Source organism: Brachypodium distachyon, chromosome 1 (assembly GCF_000005505.3).
Source record: "Brachypodium distachyon strain Bd21 chromosome 1, Brachypodium_distachyon_v3.0, whole genome shotgun sequence".
Classification (NCBI taxonomy): Eukaryota; Viridiplantae; Streptophyta; class Magnoliopsida; order Poales; family Poaceae; genus Brachypodium; species Brachypodium distachyon.
This window is the reverse complement of record NC_016131.3, coordinates 53,897,390-53,913,779: the sequence shown is the minus strand read 5'-3', so window position 1 is coordinate 53,913,779 and position 16,390 is coordinate 53,897,390. Positions and strand designations below refer to the sequence as shown.

At 43.0% G+C, this 16,390-nt stretch overlaps 2 protein-coding genes across 4 annotated transcripts; one reads left to right on the top strand and one right to left on the bottom strand.

Annotated features, from left to right (window-relative positions):
- The first annotated feature begins 1,110 nt into the window (after positions 1-1,110).
- Positions 1,111-11,935, top strand: LOC100829061 (DNA (cytosine-5)-methyltransferase 1B). 3 transcript variants are annotated; one of them, XM_014897436.2, is made up of 15 exons: positions 1,112-1,415; positions 2,399-2,481; positions 4,122-4,174; positions 4,269-4,338; positions 5,852-7,322; positions 7,494-8,976; positions 9,183-9,347; positions 9,428-9,623; positions 9,708-9,819; positions 9,899-10,046; positions 10,137-10,334; positions 10,427-10,705; positions 10,795-10,956; positions 11,079-11,297; positions 11,417-11,935. In XM_014897436.2, exons 5-15 carry the CDS (start codon positions 5,947-5,949, stop codon positions 11,555-11,557), a joined length of 4,479 nt encoding a protein of 1,492 aa, XP_014752922.1. In that variant the 5' UTR covers positions 1,112-1,415; positions 2,399-2,481; positions 4,122-4,174; positions 4,269-4,338; positions 5,852-5,946; the 3' UTR covers positions 11,558-11,935. The 3 variants fall into 3 exon arrangements, with proteins under 3 accessions (XP_010228267.1, XP_014752922.1, XP_024312672.1); XM_010229965.3 differs by lacking the exon at positions 4,269-4,338 and having other exon boundaries at positions 1,111-1,415; XM_024456904.1 differs by lacking the exons at positions 1,112-1,415; positions 2,399-2,481; positions 4,122-4,174; positions 4,269-4,338 and adding an exon at positions 5,558-5,714.
- Positions 11,936-13,437: 1,502 nt separating this feature from the next.
- LOC100829629 (40S ribosomal protein S15) lies at positions 13,438-15,127 on the bottom strand. Its single transcript, XM_003557420.4, has 4 exons — positions 14,973-15,127; positions 14,734-14,891; positions 14,578-14,635; positions 13,438-13,967 (listed from the first exon to the last, which is right to left on the bottom strand). Exons 1-4 carry the CDS (start codon positions 14,973-14,975, stop codon positions 13,719-13,721), a joined length of 468 nt encoding a protein of 155 aa, XP_003557468.1. The 5' UTR covers positions 14,976-15,127; the 3' UTR covers positions 13,438-13,718.
- Between the last annotated feature and the right edge of the window lie 1,263 nt (positions 15,128-16,390).

The following is a 16,390-nucleotide window of genomic DNA, read 5'->3' as shown; positions in this document are numbered from 1 at the left end:
CTGCCACACGCAATGATGCACGTCTCATCTCATTAATCCCATGCCAAATTTAAGAGAATATAAATAACAAATTAAATTCAACCACATGCGTGTGAATAGAGGTAAATAGGAAGCTAGTCATGCGAAGAATGAAAGACAAACGCTTCCTTGAAGTATACTAAACGAAAAAATAAAAACACGTTTAAAACCACATTAAACAAGAAATCACGTGATGGTAATACATCATGACTACTCAAGCATGACTTTCCATCTGCGTCACTAAAATTATTGAAATGTGTTAACAAAGAATAAATGAAAACACAACATCTCCACACACCTCATGCCGCACCTCTTTCATTAAAAGAAGCAATAGATCGATTATACCTACCTATGACGGCAACCACGACAATATGTGAACGATAGTCCACCTAGATATCAAATTGTACCATTGTTTTTTATTTGTCCGCGAAAGAACACATACTACAACCATATACACCCAAGATATCCAAAGTTGAATTTTTCCAAAAGGGATCATTAATAAGAAATGTTAACCAAAGATGTGAAATGCATTGAACCTCGGCACAAACTTTCAAAGCTATCTCACAACATTATGGACATTTGACAAGACCTAGGTAGATGAGAGGTAGTAACAAAATCAAATAGATTATCAAGTGTCGACATCTGAGCCAAAAATAAAACCAAAAAACAAAGTGGCGAAAAGACGTGCGGTGGAACCCAAGAAGATGGCCGATTAGAAAGGAACCAACCAGACAATATAATCCCAAATCCATCTAAAAAAGAATCCCAAATCTCAGAGCATATTTTTCCTTCCAAAAACCCCAGGAAGATGACCGATTAGAAAGGAACCAACCAGACAGAATAATCCTAAATCCATCTTAAAAGAAATCCCAAATCCCAGAGCATATTTTTCCTTCCAAAAACTAACCTTCCATTTCGTGAGCTCAACAACACAACGTCTCACTAAACATTCAAACCGAGATGCAATTGGAAGGAAACATGAGGGCCAAGCTGTGAACGCAAACGGAATCTTAAACAAAACGAGAAAAAGGAAAGAAGAAGAAAAAACAAGGAGGGGGGCAGCAGGTAGTTGCTTCCGATCTGGGCGGGGCAACAGGAAAAAGTTTCAGGTTTCGGCGCCCCTCCTCCCGCCAAGCGAGAGCCCGCCCAGTCCCAAGCGCGCAGCACGTGCGGCCGCCGCGGCCAAAACCTTCCCCTTCCACGCTTCGCTCACGCCCTTTCGCCATTCCTCGCTAGCATTTTCGTCCTTTCCGCTATAAATCCCGCCATCCCGCGCCCCAAACCCCGCCCCCCCGTTTCCGCTCGCCTACCTGCGCCTGCCCTTGGCTTCGGTCGCTGGTACTGCTTCCTCGGGTTCTCCTGCCTCCGCCGCCGCCGCTGGCGAGGGGGCCGCGCAGGTAACAACCCCCCGCCGCGTTTTGTTCTCTTTCTGTCGGTACTGTTGCTCCTATGTGCACGGATAGGGTTTGTTTCGGGGTGGGGTTTTTAGCGGCGCGCGTGCTCTGCTAGTCAACGTGCTCGGGTGCCGTTTGTCTGGCTGTACCCGTGGTTTCTACCGGCGAATCCTCCATCCTCGTGCTGCAGCGGCGGTGCGATTTAGGAAGGAGAGGGATTCTAGGGGAACCAGTTTTGTTCCCTGGATGCTGCTGCTACGCGTCCCGGTGGGGATTTCTTCGATTCGTGTAGCGATCTACAGGAGGGGCTGATTTGGGGAGATTTTGTTTTAATGTGTTGCCTCGATGGAACGTTTGCTTCCTTGGAACAAAGGAATGGGGGATACCGTTGTTGGTACATGGTTTTAGGTAGAATTTTTGTTCTGTGGTGCGATTCAGGAAAATGGTAGGATTTTTTGCTGGATTAGCGCATCGATTGCTCCGGTTTCCCCGTATTTTATTTTTTACCTTTTAGAACAGGCGACGAGTCTTGGTGGGGTTGTGGTTAATGCGGCCCCGTTCCCTCTGGAACAGTGCCTGCCCCCTGTTTCGGCCCCCGATTTGCTGCAAGTGTCTCGTGCGTTGTGTAGGTCTAGCTTGGTGGGTTTGTGATGCCCAAGTAGCCGATCTGTGATTGCTTAAGGGTTCTTAGCTCTGCAGAGGTAGAGTCCTCCACCCTCCCGCGCCAACAATTTGTATAGTTAGTTTCTTCACTGTGGGTCTATGCAGGGGTTTAGCATATTGTTTGAGGGATCTATTGCTGTGCTTCAGCAGTGGTGTAACACTGGCTATAGAGTTTTTTTTGCCAAAATGCTGCCAGTTTCTTCTGTGATAAACGCCGAGTTGCTTTCCCCAAATTTTGTTAACTTTTGTTAAAGTATCCGTCTTCCCCAAATTGGTAGCTCCTGTTTCTGACTCATTTGTTTTGTGATTTTGCTGCATTGCAGGAGAAGTGGATCCGTGTTTGGAATCTTTGACCTTATAAACTAATTCCGTGTGGCCTCAATCTTCTGTGGACTGCGTGCAGCTGGTGATTTTGGTTCTTGAATCTCCTAGGCAGTCTTTCAACTAATTCTATGCCTATTCAGTGAATGAATTATTTTATGGATTTATGTTGTTGTATTATGCGGATGTGGCAAACTTGGCTTGTGATTAGTGAGGCATTCATCTGGTCTGTGTTTTTCATTGGTTTTATCAATATCACAACTACTGCTCATCTTTGAAGTGTTGTTTTGGATTTGCTACCAAGTACAAGCGGATTAGTTTGCCTAGGCATGGTTTGAAATTCTGCTTGTGGCTGCCAGTGCCACTGCTCTCTTGCGGCAAGAGTTTTATGGAATTCAGTTGTGTTCATTTCTCTTTCTGGTTTTGCTCCTGTAACTAGTGTTAATCAAGCTTGGGTGTTGTCTTATGGTCATTGCTGCAACTTTGGGAAAAAGGAAATCAGTATTTCATTGTTCAATTGGTTAATTTGCTTATTTATTTTCGCTGGTAGGCTATCTTAACGGAATACAAACTGGGTTTAGCATGTCTTCTAGAGTTCTCGCTGTTATTTTTTATTGTAATTTGTAAAGAAGAGCCATGCATCTCTTTGGATCATTGCACAATCTTCAAGTGGTGCTTCCTGCTGCTAGTCTTACTTCTGCTCTATTTGGTGGCTTGGTGCAACCATCTGTGCTGTTAGTTTGTGCACCTTTCTTCATGTGCGTATGGTCAGATGTTCATTACTGAGGCAACATTTGGTAGATCTTTTATTGCGGTTACCTTGTTGAGTGCTACTTTCCTAGTTAGTCGTGGTCTTGTGGTTACACTGATTTCATTCTAGTTCTGTAGATTGTAGTAATATTTTGAGAGGTCTTCCATGTTTGTGAACTATAGTGAATGTGGGAATATAATGAGATATTACTACCATGATTGTATATAATTTGGATATGAGAAAGAAGACAAATGTTAGGTTCTCATGATGGGTATGATGCTTCCTATTCACTAGGGCTTGTTTGAGGTTGTGATTTGTTAATAGGTTATCATTGCCAAGACCTAATTTCTGTAGTTTGTTGTCTAAATCAGTCAGATATAATGGATACATGTTCAAAAGATTGTTGACATTTCTGTTCCTTATTCAAGATCGTTTGCTGGCATGTGTCTTCTACATGTTTTTAGAGAAAGTAGGTTGAAATTATAATATTGTTTTCTCAGTTTTTTGTGCTACTTCTATTTGAAGTCCTGCACTACACATTAATCAGAGTGCAACATATGTGCCAACAGGATAGCAGCTTCCACTGTCCTTGATTTCTGTGTATGTTCTCACAAATGGAAGTGTTTTGTCCTATTTATTGCTCTGTTGCCACATAGCTTTAGTTTCTGTGGAATCTGTTAATTTAGCACCCTTCCTGTCATCATGTGGCAATGAAAAACTGCAAACTGCATTTAAGTTCCATATCACTTCTGTGCTATTTTGTTATTCCAAATAAAACTGACCACATAATTTGAAGATATGCTGAACAATTCACTTCATGTTTTGTACTGTAGAACAATACGCTGTATACTTGTGATTTTGACAAGTTGAGTTACTCAGTTGATCTCTTCATGTAGTTAATTTAGGACTGCTAGTAAGCTTACTGCATTTATTTGCTTATTCTTGTCATGGCTAACTAATTATAAATTTTACAGGGAGATATCAGATATGGTGAAAACTAAAAGTCCACGTTCTCCTGTTACTACAGGTTTTATTCTTAAATACCTTTTGTTACTTGTTCTGCACAAAAAATTAATACTAGTTGATCTTTCAATTTATGGCATGACTATATCTGTTTACAGGAATACTGTGTAATATATACCCATTGCTACCTGGATATTTTCCTTATGCATCTGCTTTGGGAATGTACATGTGAGATATTGTTGACTCTTGTTTGATGTTTCATACATGTCAGTGTGTTACATTGGATCCCACTGAGGGAGTTATACTGCTTTCTTTAGAAATTAAATAGTTTCCCCTTTTAAAACAAGTATTCTCCTGTGTCTCCCGTCGCTGTCTCCAGTTCCTCTGCTCCCACGTTGGGGTGAACGATGAAAGTGAAGATATGCATTGTGACACATTCGCATGGCTGCAAAGAAAGACAAAGTAGGTAGATCTTTTAGATGTCATCAACATGTGTTCATGAGAGGGCGAAGAATGTGAAGATGAGTTGAGTGGTGGCTGGTGGAGGCATGCGATGCCTAGGTGCCCAACTACCACGAGTGTGTGAAATGTTAACCTGAGTTTTTGTGCTTCCCCACCCACACACCCTGCCAATCTTACCTACCTGCTACCCAACAAAGTAAAAAAAAAAAGTAGTTTCAGTGATATGCAACTCTCTTGTTGCTTCTATAGGGATATAGTGCTTTGAATACTAGATCATTAATAAGCCATGTTTCACTGGGCCAAAAAGGTGGGATCCTGCTCATTCCTGGACCAACCCTTTGACTCCTGTAGACATACTGTATATATGTTGTTTAAACCATAAATATGTTTATACTTGGGGTTGCTCAGAGAGTAGAATGAACACTTGGAAATGGATGGATTTGTTTAGCTCATCCTAGTACGACATGCATGGTCTCATCTATCTTGTGTCCATGGTAGTGAATCTAAAATCATTTGTAAAAGCAATACCTAGTTCTGTACAGTTGCCCTTCTAGTTGAGAATGATTTCTTTGACCAATTATCTTGAACCACCTAGTACATTGTTGCTGACGACAATGGATCAGGACATGTTAGTTTGACATTTTGCATGCATGCAGGTAGGTTAAACCTGATGTTAAAATAATTGCATATTGCAACTGCACTTTTCATTACAGAATGTGCACCAGAAAAACGCGAAACTAACCGTCTATAACTATGTGTTTCCATAGATTGTGTTGCACTTTTCAATTTATGTGTGCCTATATATTTTTCAAGTTACTAATGGTTAGCATTAGCTGTGACTTATTTGGTCAACATTTATTCTGTTTCTTTATTTCAGTTGGTCGTTAGCAACCTAGCAATTTCCTTTTTGTCAACCTCTAGACATAAGGTATCCTTGATTGCTATTATTAACAGAGAATGTTGTTGTGTTCCCGAATGCCTCATTGAGGATTCGAGGTTAAGCAGGGAATGAACTTTAGTTCCTCACCTTTTATCTCAACCCTGTTGTCTTCCCGCGTGTGCTGAGTCCCTAGTGCTGTGGCCTGTCATGCTCATGAAAGGCATCCAGCCAAGTGTAGACCTCCCACCTCTCTTGGCTACCAGTATGGATCCAATCCCATCGTTTTAACATTTGAGTATGGTGTGATAGTATTCTTGATTATTTTCTGTGTTCAGTACTCCAGTTTCTTTTCTGTTCCTATTTAAGTTGTTGATTGTTCGCTGCATGATGGCTTTTCAGGAACAAAAAGGTGCAGAGCAAAGCCACAAAAGAAAAAGGAGGAATCAACTGGAGAAGGCCAATTGGAGACTGAGCCTAAGGATTCAGCAGAAGTGATGCATAATGAAGTTGAAAATGGTGCTGGCTCTGCTGCTCGGAAGAGACCAAGGAGGGCAGCAGCTTGCTCTGATTTCAAAGAGAAATCTGTACGTTTATCTGAAAAAAGTAATGTTGTCATGATCAAGAAAAATCGGATGGAAGAGGAAGAAATAGATGCAATCAACCTGACAAAACTAGGGCCAGAAGATTCACCGCCTTGTCGGAAATTGATTGATTTCATCTTGCACGATGCAGATGGGAATCTGCAGCCCTTTGAAATGTCTGAAATAGATGATTTTTTCATAACAGCTCTCATCATGCCCGTGGATGATGATCTAGAAAAAGAGCGTGAAAGAGGAGTACGCTGTGAAGGATTTGGGCGTATTGAGGACTGGGCAATATCTGGTTATGATGAAGGTACTGCAGTGGTCTGGCTCTCAACGGAGCTTGCTGACTATGAATGTGTGAAACCAGCAAGCAATTACAGATCTTATTACAGCCATTTTTATGAGAAGGCACAGGTGTGTGTTGAAGTTTACAGAAAGCTCATGAGATCAGTAGGTGGGAATCCTAACCTGAGTCTGGAAGAATTGCTTGCTACTGTTGTTCGTTCTATTAATGCTATCCAAGGTTATAGTGGAACAATGAGCAAAGACTTTGTGATTGCCACTGGAGAATTTGTATACAACCAGCTTATTGGATTGGATCAGACAGCAGGCAATGATGATGAGAAGCTTGCTACACTGCCAGTTCTTCTTGCTTTAAGAGATGAATGCAAATCCAGAGTGGAATTTAACAAGATGCCGCCTAAGATCTCAAATGGAAGCCTGAAGATCAATGATGCTGAGTGTAATGAGGTAGCTGAGGATGATGATGAGAAATTAGCAAGATTATTGCAGGAAGAAGAAGAATGGAAGATGATGAAGAAGCAGAGAGGCAAACGTGGAGTGCCTGCCCAGAAAAATGTCTACATCAAAATTAGTGAAGCTGAGATTGCAAATGACTATCCTCTGCCTGCATACTATAAACCGTCTACCCAGGAAATGGATGAGTACATATTTGATGGTGATGATGGGATGTTCTCCGATGATGTGCCAGTAAGAATCCTCAACAACTGGGTTCTATACAATGCAGATTCTAGGCTTATTTCTCTGGAATTAATACCTATGAAGTCAGGCACAGAAAATGATATAGTTATCTTTGGATCTGGCTTTATGAGAGATGATGATGGCAGTTGCTGTTCGACAGCTGAGTCTGCAAATTCATCGTCTTCATCAAGTAAAGCTGAGCACCAGGATGCAGGAGTTCCGATATATTTGAGCCCAATCAAGGAATGGCTTATAGAATTTGGTGGCTCAATGATTTGCATAACCATTCGAACTGATGTGGCCTGGTAAGTACTCCAGACAGTTCCCTTCAGCTCTACTTAATTTATGCAATCTCTTCATGTCACTGTCTGCTCAGCTTCTATTTTATTAAATCCTTATATTCCTTTGCTTGACCCCAGTTTTAATCTGTTTCTGCCTGCACTCTGTTAAAACTTACATTTGGCATGGGATTTCAGGTACAAGCTACGACAGCCAATAAAGCAGTATGCCCCTTGGTGTGAGCCTGTACTGAAAACAGCAAGGCTAGCTGTTAGCATTATCACCCTATTGAAAGAGCAAAGTCGTGCTTCAAAGCTTTCTTTTGTCGATGTCATCAAGAAAGTGGCAGAATTTGATAAAGGGGATCCTGCTTTTATATCATCCAACATTTCACTAGTTGAGAGATATATTGTGGTACATGGACAGATCATACTTCAGCAGTTTGCAGATTTCCCAGATGAGACTATCAGACGGAGTGCATTTGCCACTGGTTTGTTAATGAAGATGGAGCAGAGAAGGCATACAAAGTTGTTCATGAAGAAAAAAGCTCAAGTCACAAGGGGAGAAAATCTCAATCCAATTGCAACAATGGGCACATCATCAAAAAGAAAAGCAATGCGTGCAACCACAACCAGATTGATCAACAGAATATGGAGCGACTACTATGCACACCATTTTCCTGAAGATTCCAAGGATGGAGATGAAAATGAAGCAAAAGAAATTGATGATGAGCAAGAAGAAAATGAAGATGAGGATGCTGAAGAGGAGGTGCAGATTGAAGAAGAGAAGGTTTCAGAGACTCCACCATCAACACGGTCTCGAAAACTGGTATCCCAAACTAGCAAAGAAATTAGGTGGGAGGGTAAATCAACTGGAAAAACAGCTTCTGGAGAAGCTTTATACAAATGTGGGTATGCCCGAGAACTCAGAATAGCTGTGGGAGGGACAGTCACACTAGAAGATGATTCAGGAGAAATAGTCATATGCTTTGTTGAATACATGTTTCAGAAACCTGATGGTGAAAAAATGGTTCATGGAAGGATGCTACAAAAAGGTTCAGAGACTGTTCTTGGCAATGCTGCAAATGAAAGGGAGCTTTTCTTAACTAATGATTGTTTAGAGTTTGAATTGAAGGACATCAAAGAATTGGTGTCTGTCAACCTTCAGTCAATGCCTTGGGGTCACAAGTATAGAAAAGAGAACTCTGAAGCTGATAAGATTGAGCGAGCTAGAGTGGAAGAGAGGAAAAAGAAGGGTCTGCCAATGGAATATTTATGCAGAAGCCTGTACTGGCCTGAGAAGGGTGCCTTCTTCTCCCTACCTCATGATAAACTGGGTCTTGGCAATGGTGTTTGTAGCTCTTGTGAGCATAGAGAACCAGAACGTGATGAATTGAGAATACTCTCCAAGACCAGCTTCATCTACAGAAAAGTTACCTACAGTGTACACGACTTCTTATACATCAGGCCTGAGTTCTTCTCCCAAGAAGAGGATCGTGGCACCTATAAGGCAGGAAGAAACATTGGCCTAAAACCCTATGCAGTTTGTCATCTGCTGGATGTCTGTGAACCTGTTGGTTCTAAAAAAATTAACCCTGCATCAGCAAAAGTCAGTGTCCGAAGATTTTATAGACCAGATGACATTTCATCAGACAAAGCTTATACATCAGACATCAGAGAGGTTATATTCTTCTTCCTTTCTTGATATGTTTTCTTTTTTCACGGAATATTTCTCTGTAGGTTTTTATTTCTGGTGTTCATGATACTATCATTACTTCCTTGCTTTGTATGCTTGATCTTGCATCAATGTCTAGATTCGTACCTAACATGATCATTCTCCTTTAATTGGATTCAATACATTTTGTTAACCTCTGTTGCTTGTTTCAGGTATACTATAGCGAAGATATAATTAATGTACCTGTGGATATGATAGAGGGAAAATGTGATGTCAGAAAGAAGATAGATATCTCAAATTCAGATCTTCCAGTGATGGTTGAACATGTATTCTTCTGCGAACATATCTATGATCCTATGACTGGAGCTCTCAAGCAGGTTTGTTAGCTAATATAACATTAATTTAGTAATCCATATTTTTTATAGGTAACTGAATGTATGTTACATGTCTGGAGCAGTTGCCTCCAAATGTAAAGCTCACGTCCATGGTACAAAAGGCAGCTGGTGCTTTGAAAAAGAATAAAGGGAAACAGATCTGTGAAAATGATCAAGTTGATTCAGATAAGCGGAAGGAGGTGCCCAAAGAGAATCGTATCTCAACTCTGGACATTTTTGCTGGCTGTGGAGGTTTATCAGAAGGATTGCAGCAAGCTGGTATTCACTTTCTTCAGTGATATGTTTTAGTATGGATATGTTGGTCTTCTAACTGATTTATTTTCTATTTGTTAAATTATGTAGGTGCATCCTTCACAAAATGGGCAATTGAATACGAGGAACCAGCTGGTGAAGCATTCAGGCAAAACCATCCGGAAGCTGCTGTATTTGTGGATAACTGCAATGTGATCTTGAAGTAGGCGGGATTGTTTGATTTTTGTGCAATATATTTTCAATTTCTGTAGCTCAATCAGGACTAATTCATGAAAATGCAGGGCAATTATGGACAAATGTGGGGATGCTAGTGACTGCGTTTCTACTTCTGAAGCTGCTGAACAAGCTGCTAAACTTGCTGAAGAGAATATTAAGAACCTTCCTGTCCCTGGTGAAGTAGAATTCATAAATGGTGGTCCTCCCTGTCAGGTATATTATTTTGCTAAACTTAGGCAAGCAAAATGTTGTTCAATTTTTTAACCAACTGCTTGACTTTTCTATGTCCTTGTATCTTGCTAGGGCTTTTCTGGGATGAACAGATTCAACCAAAGCCCATGGAGTAAAGTTCAGTGCGAGATGATTTTAGCATTCCTCTCTTTTGCAGAATATTTCCGTCCCAGATTCTTTCTTTTAGAAAATGTTAGGAACTTTGTTTCTTTCAACAAGGGGCAGACCTTCCGATTGGCAGTTGCATCTCTCCTGGAGATGGGATACCAGGTACCAATTCTTGTCTTTATGTACTTAAGATTACCTATATTAGCATCTATATGAATCTGTTGTATGTTCACAAGTTGTTACCTGTTGGTTAGGTTCGGTTTGGAATCTTAGAAGCAGGGACTTTTGGTGTTGCGCAGTCCAGGAAAAGGGCATTCATTTGGGCTGCTGCTCCAGGAGAGATTCTTCCTGACTGGCCAGAACCGATGCATGTGTTTGCTAGCCCTGAACTGAAAATAACACTGCCTGATGGCAAATACTATGCAGCTGCCAAAAGCACAGCTGGTGGGGCGCCTTTCCGTGCAATAACTGTTAGAGATACAATCGGGGATTTGCCAAAAGTGGAAAATGGTGCCAATAAGCTCATACTTGAGGTAACTTTTACTCTAGACCCGTTCCATTATTCTTTTGTTTCTGCTCTTGGTTCTGTCTGTATTACGTGAACCCCCGGTTTTTAATGCAGTATGGAGGTGAGCCCACATCTTGGTTCCAGAAGAAGATTAGAGGTAGCACGATCGCACTGAATGATCACATATCCAAGGAGATGAATGAACTAAATCTCATAAGATGCAAACACATTCCAAAGCGACCAGGCTGTGACTGGCACGACCTACCAGATGAGAAGGTAATTGCACTGTCCTTTACCCTGCAGTTGCATACTTCATTCACTTTGTTTCAGTTTGTCTATAGTCGATGCCATCCTGCTGTCCATGAGATGAGATGTTAACTCCCATAATGTGTATGCAGGTGAAGCTATCTTCTGGGCAAATGGTGGACCTGATACCTTGGTGCTTGCCTAACACCGCCAAAAGGCACAACCAATGGAAAGGGCTGTACGGGAGGTTGGACTGGGAGGGCAATTTCCCCACATCTGTGACAGATCCCCAGCCGATGGGTAAGGTTGGCATGTGCTTCCACCCTGACCAGGACAGGATCATCACAGTCCGGGAATGTGCAAGGTCTCAGGTAAGCCAAGCTGCTCTACGTTTATCCATCTCCTTCTGCAAACAAATAGCCTTTGCCATGTTGAAGATATTTCAAGGGCTAGCGCGACCCATCTGACTAGAACATATCCATGGCTGCAGGGCTTTCCCGACAGCTACCAATTTGCAGGCACCATTCAGAGCAAGCACAGGCAGATCGGCAACGCCGTGCCGCCCCCTCTTGCCTTCGCTCTTGGGAGAAAGCTGAAGGAAGCTGTTGACGCTAAGCGACAGCAAGCGTGAATGCGTCCAAGGAACACTGTCGTTGAGAAGCATCTGAAGATCACCAGCACATTGAGATTTTCCTCCTTGATTGTGTGCGGGTAGCATTGGAGCAGCATGTTGTTGTGAGCTACCATGAACTTAGAGTTGATTGCGATTTCAGTCGTACGGACGCCTTGTTGTATATTCTTAGATTAGTGCTGATTGGCACCTCGATTCAGGGTTCTGTGGTATTATTACATTGGACAAATTATAGTGACTAGTAGCGTCTGCCCCCTGTTGACTGGCGTTGTGGGCCCAACTTTTTCTAACCAAATATATCATCGTAGTCTCCATTCCGGTATAGGAGTAGGACTCTGCAATTTCACCGTTATCATGTTCCTCTATGATTTATGTTTCGCTCTTGAGGTCCCAATACTGCAATTATTATGAGTTGTTTCCGTCCACAAATAAGTGTATTTTTAGGTTTGTCTTAAATTAAAAAATATTAAAATTTGACCGATTTTATTGAAAAACGCAGCAACATGTATGACATTAAATTAGTATCGTTAAATCTGTTTTGAAATGTAGTTTCATAATATATCGATTTGATATCATATTTGTTGTTACTTTTTTCAACATACTTGGTCAAATTTAAAATATGTTGGCTTAAAACAGAGCCCAAGCATACACTTGTTTGTGGACGAAGTGAGTATATTTCTACAATCGCACCAATCAGCCTTTAATTCTTTTGGCGGGTGAAAGGGCTATAAGCCCAATTCCGTGCAGCAGATGCGCCGTTTAGAACAGCTCAAAAAAAGAAAAGCTAAAAGCACGCCTATCAATTGGCTGCATTGAAGTGCAAAATTTTGGGCAACGAAAGAGATACCGATTTTAGAGATCAATCCCCTATACCCGAACGGAGGGAGTAGTTTGTAAGAGGAACTTGCATGGTGGGACTTTATATGTGGTACGTACCATCATTTTCAACTATTAAGTTGCGAATTGAAAATCAGGATGTTAAACTTGGTGTGGTGGTTTAGTTCAGTCCAAACCGATAAATTTGGAGGTAAGTTAGCCACGCTGGCAGCAAGTTTGCATTCCCCAAAAAAAGTTGCACTTCTTCAAGAGTTAAATTTCAGGTTGTATACTGTGCAGTTTAGATGATTGAGAACTTCAAAAAATTCAAACGTTATTAGGACAATCTACCAACATCTGTACAATGTTAGTACATCTTGTATTTGGAAGCGAAAGGAGAAGTAGCTAAATATACGCAAGAGATCCTCTCTATGCCGTGCCCCGTGTACTACCACCTCAATAATGAAAACAGTGGCCATCTTTCATGTCAAAATCAGATAGCGCATCCTCCTTGAAGACGAACGTCGGAAGCTTGAAGCCTAAACTTTCATGTCTTTGGAAGACAACCATTGAATGCTTAGTTAAAAGCTGAAACTTTCATGTCCTTGAAGACAAACATTGAAAGCTTAAAAGTTAAAACATGTGGCAACATTGAAGGAGCTGCCTGAATGTATATTGAAACAGAATCAAGATACGGCGAACTGGTGAGGGCTGGAACAGCATCTCCGAGTTTTTCCAACTGGGAATCACCAAGCAAGTGTATACAAGAATTCACGGGTCTTTTCAGAGAACCAAACTATGCACCTCCTGTAAGATTGGCTCATTGGATGAAAGTGAAACTAAAAGCAGATGAAGGGCGAAGGCGGGCCTTGGTGACACCGTCTTCTCGCAGCAAGCTTCTCTATGCTAAGCACGGGCTATACATAAGGCAAACTACTTGAGTGCTTGGGGCATCAACTGCCTGAGTCTCAAGAATCGACCACAGTTACCTGATGATGTGATCAGAGCAGCTATTGGGGTGCACAATTTATAACGGTTTTTGGTATTTCTCAAGCAACCAAGAATCAGGTTGGCATAGTGTATGTAAACATTGCCAACATAACTAGACATATATTATCATTGGAAATCGCAGACACATTTAATAGAAGCTAACTTCTGAATGTAAACAACATTCACACAGAACATAAGCAAACAACACATTTTGCACCATGCGCTTAGCTAAACAAGACATACTGCCTTAAGACATATAAGTTATCCAAAACAATGGAAGCAGCTGTAAGGACGCCTGCCAGTCGACCGACAGTTTAGAAATGGCTTGCAGCAGCAGACTATAAGGCTGCATAACTCATTTCAGAGGAATGAACCGTGAGGAGTGGGTGGCACCAATACCAGGCCTACCGTGCTTGACTGGCTTGTAGCTGATGGAGAACTCTGCAAGGTAATGGCCAATCATCTCAGGCTTGATCTCAACCTGGTTAAAGGTCTTGCCGTTGTAGACACCAACGATGCTGCCAATCATCTCAGGCATAATGATCATGTTGCGGAGATGTGTCCTTACTGGCTCTGGCTTCTCACCAGCAGGGGCATCCTTTTTCTGATCAGTGAAAGAGATTGTGAGGCTACTACAGATTAGCAGAATTTCAGTTATAGATCAATACTAAATCTTCAACAAAACTACTGTACTTTATACTGTACAGAAATGCAGATATATAAACTTGACCATTCATAAAAAGCTAGGAAGATCAAATCCACTATGTTAATTGGCCAGGCACATGGATACTAGTTCACTGCAAAACAAGAGAAAGGAAAGGAATTCCAACACCAGGACTTGAAATCTACACTCCTAAGACAACATAAACAACACAACTATGGATTCAGACCAGAAATGGGATCTGATCTCACATCACAAGAAGATTAAACACCATGTATCGTATAGATCCTGGAAGGACATGTAATACGCAGTGAGGTTCACAACCAGAAATATCTGAAGTAACTTTCAATTTTCCAAGGTCCAATCAGCACGATTTCTACTGAATAGAACGCAATAACACAAACCATTAATGAAAAAGCCCAAAAACCTATTCGAACAAGACAGATCCACGCAGGCGTTATGCAGTCCAAGGCAGTAGACTAGCTCGTCAATCAGAATACAAAGTGATGGCACGTAATGAAAAAGAAAGCGAGCAGTTTGGTTCCAAACCCACCGCCTTGCGCAGCTTCTTGACGAGCGCCATGGGCTTCCTCTTGAGACCCCTCTTGAACCTGCGGAAGCAACATCCGCCGTCATACGAAGCGGACACACAACACACCACAGAAGGGAGATTGGGACGCAGTGGTTGGCTAATTAGTCCGCGCCGTACCTTCTGCGCGCGCGCGCGGGGAACATCTGGACGAGGTCGTCGGTGTTCATGTCGAGGAGGGCATCGAGGTCCACGCCGCGGTAGCTGAACTTGCGGAACGTCCTCTTCTTCGCAGGCTGCGCTCCGGTGGCGACCTCCGGGTCGACCTCGACGTCCGCCTGGGGCCATGAAACACCGATCCTGTTGTTACGAGGTTGCGCTGGACCGCGAGAGAAGATCTGGTTTCGAGGGGAACTCACCATGGTTGGCTCGGAGAGCAGCTGCGGCGGTGCCAAGCGAAGAGAGAAATGGGCAGCGGCAGCGGCAGCGGCGGGTAGGGTTCGGAAGGCAAGGTCGGGAGTGGGAACGGAGCTTATATAGGTGCGCTTGATGGGGAATGGGATGTTCTCTGTTTGGGCCGGGCTTGGAAATAGCTATTAGGCCGTGTGGGGTTTCACATAGGCTGAGTTAGGCGGGCTGGTGGGAGTTTTTCTTTTCTTGTTTTGCGGGGACTTTTCTTTTTCTTTTATATAAGTAATAAAACCTTTTCTAACTGCCAGTTGTCGATTTAGATATATTTTTTCTGTGAATTCCCCGCACAGAAACATATTTTGGCCCGTATCCGTATGTATGTTCAATTATTTAAAATTCGATCTAAATCTGTATCGCTGAATTGATGGGTCGGGTTCCGATATTTCTGGTCATGATCAACTTTTTGGTCCTGGTATTGTACTAGCAAACTTGCAAACCAATGCCCATTACCAACTCCAATTCATATTTCTCGCTAAACTTTGCTACTGTAACTCACATTCATTGACTACCAAAATTTGACTACCTAAAACCAAGCATACCCTTGGTCTTGATCGATCTGTTGATTCATCTATCCGAAGCCAAGCCGGCATGTGAGCGAGCGCCTATATACGCCCACAAACAATCGACCCCAAAATCCAAGCTCCCGTCCGTCCACGTCCAGGCGTAACAATGGAGAATCCAAGCTCCCGTCCTCGGACTTCGACGGCACCTGCGCCAGGGACCTCCTATGCGGGGCCTGGCTCACCGCCTTCTGCAGCTACCTGCTGCTCCCACCACCACCAGGGCCGCGACACCATCAACATCATCCTCCCCAACAACGGCGGGGCGCACTTCCCGCAGCCGTCCATCGCCCTGAAGGACCACTCCAAGCCCCCCCCCCGGTGCCGACCTCGCTTCCCTCGCCAGCCTCGACGACCTGGCACGGCGGTTCCGCGGGGACGCCTTCTGCGGCGGCGGGGTCATGTTCAGCGCGGCACCACGAGGGCCACCGGGTGCTGCCCATCGTCTACTGCCCCGACGCCAATGGCCAGCCCTGCGCGCGCGTAGATGGATCCGAGCCCTGGCTCGCCGGCGTCTTCGACGGGGTCCGCACCCGCAGGGTCGATGAGCAGGGGCGCAGGATCGTGCCGCCGCCGCGGAAACGCTGCCGCGGCCTCTGCACGAAGACCATCACCGTTTTCTGTTCAGATGACGATGATGACGGTGCAAGTTAAGAATAGGAGGAGTGCTGATTTTGAATTTGGCAGGCATTAGTTTGCTAGTTCATCATCCGTGTCAAGGGATGCCATCACCGTTTTCTGTTCAGATGACGATGCAAGTTAAGAATAGGAGCAGTGCTGATTTTGAATTTGGTAGGCATTAGTTT